This window comes from Cervus elaphus, chromosome 15 (genome assembly GCF_910594005.1).
Source record: "Cervus elaphus chromosome 15, mCerEla1.1, whole genome shotgun sequence".
NCBI lineage: Eukaryota > Metazoa > Chordata > Mammalia > Artiodactyla > Cervidae > Cervus > Cervus elaphus.
In genome coordinates this window covers 68,726,225-68,742,489 of record NC_057829.1, presented here as the reverse complement: position 1 = coordinate 68,742,489, position 16,265 = coordinate 68,726,225, and the positions used below count along the sequence as shown (strand labels likewise).

At 41.2% G+C, this 16,265-nt stretch overlaps 2 protein-coding genes across 2 annotated transcripts in view; one reads left to right on the top strand and one right to left on the bottom strand.

Annotated features, from left to right (window-relative positions):
• The window catches only part of SORCS3 (sortilin related VPS10 domain containing receptor 3), a 619,852-nt gene that overhangs the window by 120,324 nt on the left and 483,263 nt on the right, over positions 1 to 16,265 (bottom strand). The window lies entirely within an intron of this gene.
• LOC122709151 (cell cycle progression protein 1-like) lies at positions 6,590 to 9,274 on the top strand (the record flags this gene model as incomplete). Its single annotated transcript, XM_043926289.1, has 2 exons — positions 6,590 to 8,597; positions 9,154 to 9,274. Coding segments are annotated over 2 exons (2,025 nt in total), but the record flags the coding sequence as incomplete, so codon positions are not given.

Sequence of the window (16,265 nt, the reverse complement as noted above, 5' to 3'; positions counted from 1 at the left end):
TATACTCACGATCTACATATTCTATTCTTTTTTTAAAAACAGTTTTTAATACATTGCAATGATGACATGATTATCAAAGAAACTTTTTTCTGAATCTGGATAATTACTATTGCTCAAAGTTCTTGTTACTTTGCAATTAATTTCACTTCCCATCTGAGCACATTTTTTCCCCTTTATTTTTACAAATCCATGCACTGAACAGATACTTGTTGATTCTTTTCATGTGCAAGTTAATTAAAGGCATCAAAAGTCAAAGAAAGAACTCTGGATTTGAAAATCAGAAATCCTAAGCCTGAATCTCAGTTCTACTAGTTCATGACTGGTGACGTCAAGGTCTGAAACCCCACTAGAGAAAAGATGGATTCTTAGTGGAACCCAGAAACCACAGCAAGAAATGGTCCTCTGGCCTGCACTTGCTGGAAAGCCTGCCAGCATGGCATAGCTCTGCAGATGGCTGCTCTTGGTCCAATTACCCTAACTCAGGGGAGATTAATATTCACAGGAGAAGACAACATAGCCTGTTCAGAGAAAATAGCAGGGAGACAATAGCAGCCAGGCTTCTGTGCTGAGGAGGCAATTACTGGGGGCACAGGCTCTGTGCTCACTAAGGCCCCAGCACTTGCTGGAGACAGGCCAGTCCCCCAAATCTGGTCCAACCCTGGTGCCCATCCATAGCGGCTGCTGAGAGTGGGAGGTTGTTACATTTCTAGTGAAAGCCACCCATCGCTCCTCACTCTGAGGCATGGCATCTCCTGTGGCTCCTCCTTAACCTGTGCAGATTGGAAGCCCACAGAGCAGGCACCACGAGCTGCCAGGGAGAGCAGATGTTCCAGTCAGTGTGAGGGCAGAGCTGTGAAAAAAACCTGGTGCAAAGACTTAGGCTGGAAACCAATAGGAGAGACCAGCTTTCTGCCTAATGGTCATTGCTGCCCTCACATCTCTATTTTCTAACTAGAATCACTCTTGTCTTGTATTCCAAGACCTTTTTTTTTTTGCTTTTTCTGGGTAAGACATCTGTTCTGAATCTATGTTGTTCTTTGTCAACTTGGAGGTGGGACGTTGACAGATTAAGATCAACGGGTTGCAGAGAACTTTTTTTTTTTTTTCTTTTTAAGATAAATCTCAATTGCATAGAATCTGGTTAAAATGTAACCCTTGGTTCTAAACACAGTCACCATTAATCCTGGCAATTATTTGCTTCTTTAGTTTGCTATTTATTTGCTTCTTTAATTTGGTTTTACTTTTAATTGTAAAACTAACACATGCAAACATACCTGCAGACCCAAGAAGCAGATCAGTAGTTCTGAAAGTTCAGGATGCACCAGAATCACCTGGAAAGCTTGTTAAAATTCAGACTGTGGGCCCCACCCATGGAGCCTCTGATTCAATCAGTCTGGGTGGGGTCCAAGAGTTGCCTTTTCTAATAAGTTTCCAGATGATGTTGAATGCTGCCGGTCTGGGGACCACACTTAGAGCAGCACTGAAGCAGAACTTTAATGCCAACTGACAAACAGCTCTGTGCCTCTCTGCTCCTCACCTGTCTTGAACCCTGCCTCCCTCTCAGATGCAGCTACCTTCCTGAATTTTCTGTTTAGTGATGATAAATTTTTTTTTTAACCAAGGTGAAATTCACATAAGAGAAAATTAACCATTTTAAAGTGTACAATTCAGTGACAATTAGCATATTCACAGTGTTATATTACCACCACCTCTTATAGTTTTAAACCATTTTTATCACCCCCACAAGAAGACCATTTGCCCAGTGATAAAGCTTTTAAACCCAGAACACATCCTCTGGTTACCTATCAAATGCTTAAAAATCAGTTCTCTATAAGACATCCTGAACCTCACCATCCTCACCTTTAGTGAATGAGCCCAGCATCAGAAGAGGCAATTCCCAGCACTAACGCTGGCCAGAACTCAGCAACTAAAAACACCTTTCCCCAAGAGATCCAGTCACCTCCATAAGGAGCAAGATGACAGCTCCGCCAGACTTCTCATCAGTAGCACAGAGCAAGGCCGGTGGGGTTTCCAAATTACCGAGGGTTGAAGGAAAGCAAAGTGGTCCCCTTTTACGTTCAGTCCCACTGACGCTGGAACTCAGCCCAGCTGTGCCTGTTATAGCCCTATTCAAGCACAGACTCCCTCTCTCTCTCTCTCTCTCTCTCTCTCTCTCTCTCTCTCTCTGTTAAGCTCACACATACCACCCGGGAGAGTTTGCACTTCAGTATATCATAAAGATGGAACTACACTTCAGAAATACCGTGGAATAATCTGAAGTATTAAACGGCTGCACAAGGCCCAAGGAGCGCAGAGGCTATCTGCTACCTCTGACATCACAGCATCCCCCAGAGACACCCAGCGGGCTCCTGCAGCCCTTCCTCCATCCCAGTCATGCCACCGGCTGTACTGCAGAAGCCAGCCTGAGGCTTCACACCTCCTGCGAGGCCCAGGAGTCCACGGGCCTCGGTGTGGACAGCACCATTCCAACTTCTCCCTCCTCTTAATTCCTGAATTTTGTTATTTCCATTTCTACAGCACTTTCAACATTTACTCCTATGGTGTACATATACCTATAGTGATCCCTCCATGTCTTATTATAAGGTTATAACTTCTTAATTCCTAAATAATGCTGGTCTCATGGCAGGCAATCAGTGGATGCATGATGATAAAAATAATGATAAAATTGTCATCAATTGGGTTCATCTTCCATGCTCCAGAACTGCAGGTAGCCCTTATATAAATTATCTATTAATAGTTTAACCCCACTGACAACCCTTCAGAGTCTATGGAATGACTTGCCCAAGATAAGACAAGTATGAACCTAGTAAAGTTTGGCTCTAAACCTGCTCTCCTCCTCCTGTGACTGACAAGTCCTCTGTTCATCTTATTCATGTCATCAGTTGTATTGTAATTTCAGCACTACATTTCCTTGATTCCAATGTCTTTAAAACATGTTCTTTTTGGGAGGGGGGATCGGGATGGGGAATAAGTGTAAATCTATGGCTGATTCATATCAATGTATGACAAAACCCACTGAAATGTTGTGAAGTAATTAGCCTCCAACTAATAAAAAAATTAAAAAAAAAAAAAAAACATGTTCTTTTAAATCTCTATAATTGACATGTGTGTATATAGTTACATTCCCAGAAAATCTATCATGGCATTGATGCTACATCTTAAAAATGATGTCTTCTTAGAAGAGAAGAGGTGAGTTAATAAAAACAAGAAGAGCAGTAATTACCATGCAGTGAAAACTTACAACATGGAAGATGCTACAGTAAGCAGTTTCTAAACCATACCTCATTTACACACACACACACACACACACACATATACATTATATTATATATTCCTGACCCATAGAGGATATAGTCTCTATAGGTCAGGAAATAGAGGCTAAGAGGTCACTAATTTGTCCAACAACATACAGCCCTTCATTGACCCAGCCATGCACAATTCCAGCCTATGCTTGAACACATAACTAGGAATGAACACATCCCCAAAAATATCAGGCATAGGGCAGGAGGTCAGTACTTAACTAACTGAACAATGAAGTGTGATTCATTCACTTAACCGGAGAGCCTTCAGATTCGATTTTCTCTGTTGTTTAGTGACTAACGGTGGCTACAGGGAAGCACCCGCCAGCCCTGCCCAGTCCCTGCTGGTCCCAGGGACTCCCCTCCACACAGAAGCTCTAGCGCTGCCCCTGGGGAGCAGAGTCCTCCCAGCCCTGCATGATACCAGCCTAGTGCATTTGCTGCCTCTCTGCTATTAACTGTGTGGTTCTCTGGCAATCACACAAGGAAGGAATAAAGTTTAGCAACTATTAATCTATTTTGATGAACTTTTCTCTTCCTTACAAGCAAATTTGCTGGCACTGTAAATCCCAGCGATTATTACCGCTTTCCCTTTCAGTGACACCTTTTATTTTACATTTGATAAATGTCATCCAATTATTTGCTCTGGGCCCATCCGTCATGCTAAACACAGAATTAGCTGGGTCTTTTCCTCACTAATGACTGGCTCGTTAATCTGATTTTCTGGATTTCCATTTTACAGGTTTAATTGGGCTCCTGGCCAGTGAAAATGATTCCTTTGGACAAATGCATTGGCCATTAAACACATCTGTCTCTTCTGACTTGTTCTCATGCCTGCTGTAACCAAGTCTAAACCAACATATCCTTTATTTTTTTCATTTCTGCTTGCTTCTGGATGATGACTTGTCTTGGAGGAGAGAAAGAAATCTGCCCCTCAAAATTGGAACCAGAAGGCCTTGAGTCATATTGAACCTTTTTCTGTCACAGAGAGAAGAAAACTTGTAATGTCTCTGGAATTCATAAGTGGACATATGGCTTCTGAGAAGAGAAGTAGAAACTAACATGTTCAAATATCTATCATGTAATGAGCGCTTCAGATTCATTTTACTATTCAATATCCACAATAAATATATTACTGTTATTATTGTTTAAACCATTTTTAGTACCCTTACAAGGTAAAAATATTAATAATTTTTTGAGCATTTATCATATGCCAGGCACTATTCAGTATGAATCAGCTTTCTGATTTATAATCAGGTGAGGAACTGAGGCATAGGGAACTTATGCCATACGCTCAAAGACACACAGCAAGTAAATGCTGGAATTGGAATTTGAACCCAAGTTTATGTGACTGCAAACCTTATTCTGGTCCCTCAGACAATTTGGAGTTTCCATACCTCTCCGTGGAAAGGAATGAATCCTTGTCACTCAACTCCCAGTTTCCCAGTTAAGATACCCACCAACAAGGCAGATCTTTCATGTCAGTTCCCTGTCCCTGAGAAATCAAGGTTCTGTTGTTGCATAGGAGTCAATGGTGCTGCTATTGGAATTGGTGAATAAAGAGGGGTCATAATGGAAATAAATTCAGCTTACACAAGAGCCGTCACCTTCATAGGAATTGACATTTAGAAGTTTTTCCAGCTACAGGACCTTGCTAGGTCCAGGATGATGTGAAGAACATAAGACAAGAGAAATGACCACCTTTATGGGCATACATTACTTATTTCTCTTGCAGCCTTTGCATTATTCCCTCCTTCTTAAAAAATGAAAGGGGACAGTCGAGTTGTTAAGATGCACAATTAACTTTTCCAATTTCTTTGCTCATTAATTCTATTCAGATTATTTAAAATACATTTTGATGTTGTTAGACCTTTCTCTTCTTCTCCTCCTACATAATTCCTTTAAAGATCATATTTCTTCTACAAGGACAAAGAAGCAGGCTTCTGACTACCAGGTCACAAGAGTCAATAAATAGCCCCTGGTCTCATTAGGATGTGGCTCTATGTGTCAGGATAGCCTGGGAGCTTCTACATGGTAGGTTATATCACCTCTGTCATCTTGAGCTCATTTTCTGAAAGCTTTCTGCTAAGGCACTGCACTGTGTGTCTGAACCAGAACTGGGTACAGCTTTTGGAGCAAGAAGACACCTATCAGCAAGCCATCTCCCCTGCTAGACTGTTTGATGTTGAATTTAATGTTTGTCAAACTGGTGTTTGCTTGTTTTATGTCCTGGAGGCTCTAGGCTACTAATGAACTATGCAGTTTTATCTGCCTGTTTCTAGAAGGAGTGGGTCTAATGCCTAACAACACTCCTGCTGAGGCTGAACCTTTTTGAAACAGATTTTCCCATACAAATTTTTTATGGGGGCCCCAACATAGCCCCGAAAATAGCTTCATCAAGAATAGATTTGGGATAAGACAGTTGATGTGAAGCCAGTATTGCTCTGTGTATGAGTGTGTGTGCACACAGGCATGTGGAGGGGCAGTGTTGGAGGAAAGGCATGTCCACCACACAACCGGCCAAAAACTACTGACAGAGCAACTGCCCAGTCACCAGCCCTGCCAAGAGACTTCTTGGAGCCTTCACCAGCTATGGGGAATGCTAGCAAGGTGCAGAACAGGGGGTGGGTTAGAAAAGCATGTTACAAAGACCATATCTAGACCATACACAACACTACAATAAGAATCAGAAGGCCTAGCTTTCTGAGATTGTTTTTCAAATACAGTAAAGGGGTTAGACTTGCTAAGTTTCCAATTATCCATTGTCAAGGAAGACTCTTCTGATTGTTAAGCATTATAGTACATCAGTTAGGATCTCAGACATGTGTTTGAATCCTGCTTCTGTCATATGCTGGTTTAGTGACCTTGAACAGGTAATTTAATCTTCCTAATTTCTTCTTCTGGGAAATGGAGATATTAATGTTGAGTTCATTTCAGTTGCTCAATCATGTCTGACTCTTTGTGACCCCACGGACTGCAGCACGCCAGGCTTCCCTGTCTATCACCAACTCCCAGAGCTTATTTGAACTCATGTCCATTGAGTTGGTGACACCATCCAACCATCTCACCTTCTGTTGTCCTCTTCTGCTGCCATCAATCTTCCCCAGCATCAGGGTCTTTTCCAATGAGTTAGTTCTTTGCATCAGGTGGTCAAAGTACTGAAGTTTTAGCTTCAGCATCAGTCCTTCCAATGAATATTCAGGACTGATTTCCTTCAGGATTGACTGGTTTAATCGTCTTGCAGTCCATGGGACTCTAAAGAGTCTTCTGCAACACCACAGTTCAAAGACATTGGAAATCAAGAAGAAGCAATAATTGTTAAAGAAGCAGAGAGTCCAGAAGACTTTAACATGGGCTCTTCCTCTAGCAGCCAGTATACGTTTTGTCAGCCAGAAACGGTATTTTCATCTCAGCCTAGTGATGACGAATCAAGCAGTGATGAAACCAGCCATCAGCCCAGTCCGACCTTTAGACGACGTCGTGCCAGAAAGAAGACTATGTCTAGTTCAGAATCTGAAGAAAGGCCACTTGCTGAACAAGAGCCTGAACCCCCTCAGGAGCTATGTAAACGGCAGTTCAGTAGTGGTCTCAATAAATGTGTTATACTTGCTTTGGTGATTGCGATCAGCATGGGATTTGGACATTTCTATGGCACAATTCAGATTCAGAAGCGTCAACAGTTAGTCAAAAAGATACATGAAGATGAATTGAATGATATGAAGGATTATCTTTCCCAGTGTCAACAGGAACAAGAGTCGCTAATAGAATATAAGTCATTGAAGGAAAACCTTGCAAGGTGTTGGACCCATACTGAAGCAGAGAAGATGTCCTTTGAAACTCAGAAAAAGAACCTTGATACAGAAAATCAGTATCTAAGAACATCTCTGGAGAAGGAAGAAAAAGCTTTGTCTTCATTACAGGAAGAGTTAAGGAAATTAAGAGAACAGATTAGGATATTAGAAGATAAAGGGACAAGCACTGAATTAATTACAGAAAATCAGAAACTTAAGCAGCATTTGGAAGAAGAAAAGCTGAAAACACACAGTTTCCTTAATCAAAGGGAGACTCTACTGGCAGAAGCAAAGATGCTCAGGAAGGAACTAGAAAGAGAACGACTAATAACCATGGCCTTAAGGGTGGAACTCCAACAGCTAAGCTCCAGTCACTCATATGGCAGCCCAGACTCGCCCAGTGTAGTGACTGAGAAAAAGGAAATAGAAATGTTACGGGAAAGACTCGCCGAGCTGGAGCGCAAGCTCACCTTCGAGCAGCAGCGCTCTGATTTGTGGGAAAGACTGTATGTTGAAGCAAAAGATCAAAATGAGAAACAAGAAACTGATGGAAAGAAGAAAGGGAACAGAGGAAACCACAGAGCTAAAAAATCAAAGGAAACATTTTTGGGTTCTGTTAAGGAAACATTTGATGCAATGAAGAATTCTACTAAGGAGTTTGTGAGGCATCATAAAGAAAAAATTAAACAGGCTAAAGAAGCTGTAAAAGAAAATCTGAAAAAATTCTCAGATTCAGTTAAATCCACTTTCAGGCATTTCAAAGATACCACCAAGAATATCTTTGATGAAAAAGGCAATAAAAGATTTGGTGCTACGAAAGAAGCCACAGCTAAAAAACCGACAACAGTTTATAGTGAATATTTACATCCACAGTATAAGGCACGTACACAAAACCAGAATAGTAGAGGCCCTACTATGCAGAGAGAGGGAAGAAAAGAAAAGCCTCATTTTGAAGAATTTGGAAAAAATACAAATTCACAGAAATGCAGTGCTGAGCATGACTGTGGTGGAAATTATAATTCTTTCAGAAAGGCTTGTTCTGGTGTATTTGAACGTGCTCAACAGGAATCTATTAACCTTTTTAATGTTAAAATGTTGAATCCTGTAAGGATAGATGAATTTAGACAGTTAATTGAAGGGTATTTATTAGAAAAACTGGATAGTTTTCATCACTGGAAAGAACTTGATCACTTCATCAATAAGTTTTTCCTAAATGGTGTCTTTATACATGATCAGAAGCTCTTCACTGACTTTGTCAATGATGTTAAAGATTATCTTAAAGACATGAAGGAATATCAAGTAGATAATGATGGCGTATTTGAGAAGTTGGATGGATATATATATAGACACTTCTTTGGTCACACCTTTTCCCCTCCATATGGACCCAGTCGACCAGATAAAAAGCAACGTATGGTAAATATTGAAAGCTCCAGGCATCGAAAACAAGAGCAGAAGCACCCTCAGCCACAACCTTATAAAAGGGAAGGTAAATGGCATAAATATGGTCGCACTAATGGAAGACATATGGCAAACCTTGAAATAGAATTGGGGCAGTTACCTTTTGATCCTAAATATTGACCATCACAACTAAGTTAAATTAGAAAACTGTAACAGAAACTTGGATGCTTTCTTTACTGTTTGGTGTTGAAACTAAGATGAAATTATCAAGATAACAATGTCTTTTTATCATTTCTAAGTATAGTTTGATGATTTTATATTATTAGTCAAGTATCGAGCAAAAGCTTACTAACTTGCATTTTCCTGTAGTTTAGCTTCGCTGAATATTTTTTTTGGCACTGGAAATGTTCAACTGTAGTTTTATTAAGGAAGCCAAGCATGCAACACATTTTGTGCATGAAATGAGACTTCCTTTCAGTGTATGAGCTTAAAGCAAGCTCAAATCATACATGACAAAGTGTAATTAACACTGATATTTGTGTTAAATTTCCAGTAGAGCTTGAAAAAAAAGTACATTGTGATGGAATTTCATCTTTAACATTTTATAACCTTACACTTGCTTCTTGTCTTTTTGTGGGTTCAAGAGCCCGTTGATTTGTGAAGAATTTGCTGCCTTCTTATGAACTTGCTGACTTGTTCTCTTGTGAAATTTCTTGCACATCTGAATATTGTGGAAGAAACAATAAAACTACACCATGAGGAAAACTAAAAAAAAAAAAAAAAAAAAAACATCAATTCTTTGGCACTCAGCTTTCCTTATGGTCCAACTCTCACATCCATACATGACTACCGGAAAAACCATAGATTAGACTAGATGGACCTTTGTTGGCAAAGTAATATCTCTGCTTTTCAATATGCTGTCTAGGTGGGTCATAACTTTTCTTCCAAGGAGCAAGTGTCTTTGAATTTCATGGCTACAGTCACCATCTGCAGTGATTTTGGAGCCCAAAAAAACAGTCTGTCACTGTTTCAACTGTTCCCCCATCTACTTGCCCTGAAGTGATGGGACTGGATGCCATGATCTTAGTTTTCTGAATGTTGAATTTTAAGCCAACTTTTTCACTTTCCTCTTCCACTTTCATCAAGAGGCTCTTTAGTTCTTCGCTTTCTGCCATAAGAGTGGTGTCATCTGCGTTATCTGAGGTTATTGATACTTCTCCCAGCAATCTTGATTCCAGCTTGTGCTTCATCCAGTCTGGCATTTTGCATGATGTATTCTGCATGTAAGTTAAGTAAGTAGGGTGACAATATACAGCCTTGACGTACTCCTTTCCCAATTTGGAACCAGTCTGTTGTTCCATGTCCGGTTCTAACTGTTGTTTCCTAACCTGCATGCAGATTTCTCAGGAGGCAGGTCAAGTAGTCTGATATCACCATCTCTTGAAGAATTTTCCACAGTTTGTTGCGATCCACACAAAGGCTTTGACGTAGTCAATAAAGCAGAAGTAGATGTTTTTCTGGAACTTTCTTGATATGTTATCATGATGATTGAATCCACCATGGCATGTAAAGAGTTTAACCTTAAACCTGGCACATGCTAAGTACTCAATGCCTATTACCTGTCCCTGCTGACAGAGGCGTAGGTGTAATACACTGGAGGGTTTACGGTGACTGACCCTGGTGACAGCTGACATGCAAACTGGAGGCTTCAGGAAGTGCTGAGGTAGCCAAGTGGGCTTCCTGGTCAAAACCAACCAGGGATAGAGGACTGAAATTCTCGCTGCCTCAGCAAGGATGACTTTGTGGAGAAGGTTCACTTGTGGAGACTGCCAACCCGAAGTGCTGTGTGCCAGAGATTTGACCACGAACGGTTACAGATCTTATCTTCATGTTCTAGCTTTTATGATCTAAAAGGACTGAAAGAAGTTCTTGGGATGTCCACTTTACCCATAAAAATGGAAGTTCATTGCTTGTCCTCTCCTAGTTTTGTTGGTGGATGAACAGGCAAAGATGGTAAATGCAGCAATAAAAACAAACTGATATGGATTTGAATTGTTATCCGGAGTACAAAATTTGGGAGCATTTGAATACTCCCAGCTAATAGAGTAATAGATTAAAAAAGAGCTAAAACTCAGACAGTCTACACTGAGCGTTCTAAATCAGGATGCCAGAGCTTCACAGAAAAAGCAAACACTACTTAGGGAAACCTTAAAGACAAATATTACAACTTACTATCAAAAGAGCCCGACTTCCGCTTTCACAAATGCCCCTGTTCCTTTTACACTGTGAGTGCAGCATGGTTTCATAAAATATAGACTGAGAAAGGGTTAGAAAAGATATTGCAAGCAGTCAAGCTTATATAGTCCTCCTATACTTATATAAAAGTTTTTCTTTTTGAGATATTACATAGGCTATTTCCTTTATACTGATAGATATCATGAGGTCAATTAATTGGCTAAAATATTCCCAATCCAGACACTAGCCTCTGTCTTTTATATAACATTCCAGAATTTCAGAAAATTAAAACACAAGAGTGGGAGAGAAGGAGGAGGAAGAAAGGCAAAAGGTACCAGTATCTGTAACATTAGTGATTCTAGTTTCAGCTCAATCATGTATCAGGCATGCATGTATCAGACATGCAGTTTTAGACATAGTAAATAGTCTGTTGGAGTTTCAAGGTTATTTTTCTATAAAATGGAAATAATAGTTACTCTTCTCTTACAGAGAGTAAATGAGATAAGATAATAAAATGTTTCCACATTATCTGTAAATTATTCTATAAGTACAATGAATAGGATGTTATGATTGACCTGTTTATGAATCCAGAAACCCAAAGATTTTAGAAGTATTTTCACTGACAAATTGCTATAAACTGAGTTTCTGTATCCCCCTGTAATTCATATGTTGAAACCTAATCCCCACTGTGATGGTATTTGGAGGTGGGGCCTTTGGGAGGTGATTAGGTCATGGGGGTGGAGCCTCATGAGGAGACTAGTGCTCTTACCAAAGAGATCCCAGAGAGCACTCTCATAACACACACAAGGATACAGCAACAAGTTGACCATCTATGAACAGACACCAAATCTGTCAGCACCTTAATCTTGGACTTTCCAGCTTCCAGACTTGTGAGAAATAAACTTCTGTTTTTCATAAACCACTCAGTCTATAGCTTTTATGGCAGCATTAGTACAGAAACCAAGCTGATGATCCAGACATGCCCAGTCTATAGATTGTGTAGGGCATTAACATTTGCCACTGGGGCAGAAGCTACATATACCCTGTGGGGTTATAGTTGTCTGCAGACTGAAAGGTTAGAGGCAGTATGGAATATGAGAAGAGAAGCAAGAAATGGACGGGCAGAGCGATAGAACAGACATATCTTCAGCCACATGGGATAAATGGCAGGTGCACATAGCTGCTTAGAGAATGACTAATTTTATTGATATGTTCACAGTATTTTAAAGAACTTAAAAGGGCAAGGCAAACAAAGCCATTAATTTTCTAGTGAAGCAGGGATGTGTCTTTGAGATATGGGATTTCTAGGCAGACTTGGAGATAACGTGGGCTGCTAGATATAACAGCCAAACTTCTCTGACATGGGATTTGCATCCCTCATGAGTGAATTTGGGGACAGCAGTGGATGGATTTAAACCATCTGTCAACCTGTTTTCTTCAGAAAACATTGCCACTTCCCCAAGAGAGCCATGAATACTTGTAAAATGCCAACTGCTATTTCTTGGAGCTTCCCCATTGTACTGTCTGTGTCATTGCTGTCCTGGCCTCCACCAGCAGAAGCATCACTGTCGGAAAGTCAGACTTGGTGCTCCCCTCTTGTTACGTGCTGTCTGCCCTCATGCACAGCAACCTTGGTGGAGAGATACTGTACAGCCCCGCTTTACTGATAAAGTTAATGATATGTGTAAGGTCACTCAGCTTCAGAGCAGCAGAGCCTGGATTTGAACTTGGGTCTTTAAATTTTGACAATGTCCACTACCCTGCACGACCCTGAACGAGTCTAAAGAGTCTACTCAAAGCCTCCCCAGAGAATAGCTAGTTTAGGACCAATTTCCTGGAGGGTTCATCCTGACCCAGATCCTTATAAATACCAGCATTAAGGAAATTCACACTGGCTTACATCAAAAGCTACCTCCTGAAAGAATCCTCCCCCATCCGGATTTCCCAGCTGGAATCCAGCCTTTCTTCAGCTGATTCTCAGGGCTCCCTGTAGCTCTCTTGTTGCACTTATCAGCTGCTGAGAGGATTACTAGAAGAGGGTCTCATATCATCTTTGAGGGGAGACAACATGTCCTATTCCCATTTGACTGCCTCTTGGTACCTGGCACCCATGTCACAGCTCATATTTGTAGAGCATTCTGCTTTGGGCCATTCGTTTTCATCTCTGGGCTGAATCTCATTTGGCTGGAGCACAAGCATGCCAGGGAACTCTAACTGTCAATACATCCCCATGTTAGAATTCAGGGGCCCTGAGGCCCAGACAGGCCCCACTAGGTCATAAAAGGTAAGGCTCACAGCCAACCTCCAAACTGCTGACTTGAAGCCCGAGGCTCTTTTCATGTTGCTAGGCTGCATCGTTCTGTATTCACTAAAACAAGCTTAGAAAAACACAAAGCAGAGATAATTGCATGGATTTCTACAAGTGGGTCTTGATTTTACATCAAATTATCCTTTGAGTGGTTGGCAACACCACAACATGGAAAACTAGGGGCCATAAGAGAGAGTGTTTTCCTGTGGGACATGAAGAAGCAGATTACAAGAGATTTTTTCCCTATCCACTGCCGAATCCACATATTAATTAAAGGTCTGGCCAAATTCACATCGTTCTTTGAACATTAATCAGGTTCAGACATCTCATTAGGGATACCAGCCCCAATTCTACTATGTGTTACATTGATCAATCAATGAACGTATTTACTTATTCAGCACTTTTGTGCCCAGGCTGTGTTAGATGTCACAGGAGTCGTGGGCTGTGACCTCATGGAGTTCACCATTTCTTTGTAAAAATAAGCCAAACATGTAAGGTGTACCAACGGCAATGGAGAATGAATGCCAATGCCATGGTACTCTGAGCAGAGCAAACGCTAAGAAGTATAAAATAGAGAAACCCCTGAAGGAGGAAACAGACAAAACAGGTTCCATCTTGGAAGCAGGACTCCATCTTGGGCTGGACTGTGGACTTTGAGCTATGTGCCCTGTATCTATGGAAAGGACACACAAGCTGGAAAATCAGCCCCCAGGATAGAAGAGCCCCAGGGCTCGTACCTAGACTCTTCATTGCTAAAAAAATACCTTAATTATCTGTGTAACCAAATAGAATCATAAATTCTATTATGCTTATTGGGGTATGACCACAGGCCTATTGATAATTGTCCACTGTTAACTACCTAGGCTTAAGGCATACGAATCACGGGTTAACTTTGATTGTATCTTTCTTTTCCTTTGTTCAGACTAGTTTCAGAGAATTTGGGGAGGTGGGATTGAGCACATACACTTAGGGTATATAAGGTTTTCACAAAAACTGGTCAGGGTCCTTGGCTAAGAGGAGACTCTGCCTTGGGCCCGCCGGTGTAATAAACTGCACTCCACTATCTGCATTGTCCTTCTGAGTGAGTTTGTTTCCTGGAACGCGTGGCTACAACACCCCTACCTCAGAACTACAACAGTTTACTCAACTTATTCTCATGATCCTTCTAGAATTACAATGAATCAATGCTAGGCACTGTGGAGGCCATACTCATCCTACGTCCTTTTATAGATAACATGACTAAGACATGGAGATGGAAGAGTGACACAGCCGGTAGAGGGCTGAGCTTGGATTCCCGCTCATACCTGCCTGACTCCAGAGATGTAGGCATAAGCCTTCTTCTGTATCACCCTCCACAGTGTGGTGTGCATGTGTGTGCACACACACCAGTAATAAGTGTATGAAAAGTAAAAGTGTTAGTTGCTCAGTTGTGTCTGACTCTTTGCAACACCATGGACTGTAGTCCACCAGCCTCCTCTGTCCAAGGAATTCTCCAGGCAAGCATACTGGAGCATGCAGTCATTCCCTTCTCCAGGGGATTTTTCCCACCTAGGAATCAAACCCTGGTCTCCTGCATTGCAGGCTGATTCTTTACCGTCTAAGTGTTATTTACACTCCCACTGTCTTAGGAGGGGAGGAGATTCTCACATTGAAGGACATCTTCTTTGCTGAATGAGGAGATGGATTTGAGGATAGAAGACTAGAGAAACCAGATCACGGCTGAACTGACCTACACATCAAAGTGAGATGGGGAGAGAAAAGATGGGGCGGGGGTGGGGGACCTGGCCAGAAGAGCTGGAGAGGCAGCAGGACAGGAGATCCAAGTGAGTGGATCAATGGTGCTTGACCAGTTCCACAGGAGGCACTTTGGGAGGAGGGCAAGAAACAGTGGGTGTGTGTAGCTTTTATTAAGGGTTTTTGCCATTCAGTATCTAACATAAACACTCTGCTTCATTTTTACTTGACACTTTCAATAAAAAGTCTATACTACACTGCTCAATAATCTTATTAAAATTTTATTTGTTTATCTCTGCAGAGGTGGTTCACATCAGGAATGTGATTCTGCTTCAAGGAAACATCCAAGAGTTACAGCTGGGTTAGCAGGGATTTTATCTTTCTGCATCTTTTGGGGTTACTGATTTAGTTCTTTGTTATGAAAATTTATGAAAAACATCAGAGCAGAAGCTCAGACATGGATCCCAAACTTCCCCCAGCCCATCAGCAATTAGGACTCTTTAGGAAAAAGCACTTAACTGCCCCCATACCTCAGTTTCACCTCAAAGCAGATAAAAACCCTCAAAATATAGGCCCAACACACACCTGAAAAACAGCAGAGACTCAAAAATGTCACATCTCTGTGTGCCTCCTCGTTTCACTTCCTGGCCCTGGTTTCCTTAGCATGAATGTTTTCTTCAATTCCTATCTCCTAAGACCCTATGCTGTCAGTTTCTTTTTTTTTAACCTTTTATTTTATTTTGGCATATAGCCAATTAATAAAGTTATGATAGTTTAAGATGGACAGCAAAGGGGCTCAGCCATGCATATACGTGTATATCCATTCTCGCCCAAACTCTCTCCCATCCAGGTTGTCACATAACATTGAGCAGAGTTCCCTGTGAAATACAGGGGGACCCTACTGGTAATTAGTTTTAAATACAGCAGTGTGCACATGTGATCTAACTCCCTCACTATCCCTTCCCCCCACCCCCCGCCCCCTGCTGTCAGTTTATTTTTGTTGTCATTCAATGATGCCACAAACCTGTTTTAAGCATCTACTCTGTGTTAAGCTTTCCACACCCACTCACGCCCCCTTACACAGTTCTTGACCCAGTTTACTTCAGGCAAACAAGGAAGTTTAAGTCGTGACTCTTATTTGAACCACAGAACAAGAGCAGAGATTGAGAAAGAAGGCTCTGGTGTCAGTCTGCCTAGGTCAAATCTCTGTTCCACTCTTTGCTGGCTGTGTGATCTTGGGAAATGACTTAACGGCTCTGTGCCTCTTCTGTGAAATGGAATTAAGAGCAGGACTCACCAAATACCATGTCATAACAATTAAATTCATTAATAATATGCCTAGCTTATACTAGCCTCTCAAGAAATGATAGCTGATTCTTTATATACAATTGTTTCTCCAAGAACTATAGATTATTCAATAAGAGAGAAAATTAGATAGGAGATAAAACTTGTGGAGGGAGAGCGAGGACAAATCTTAAG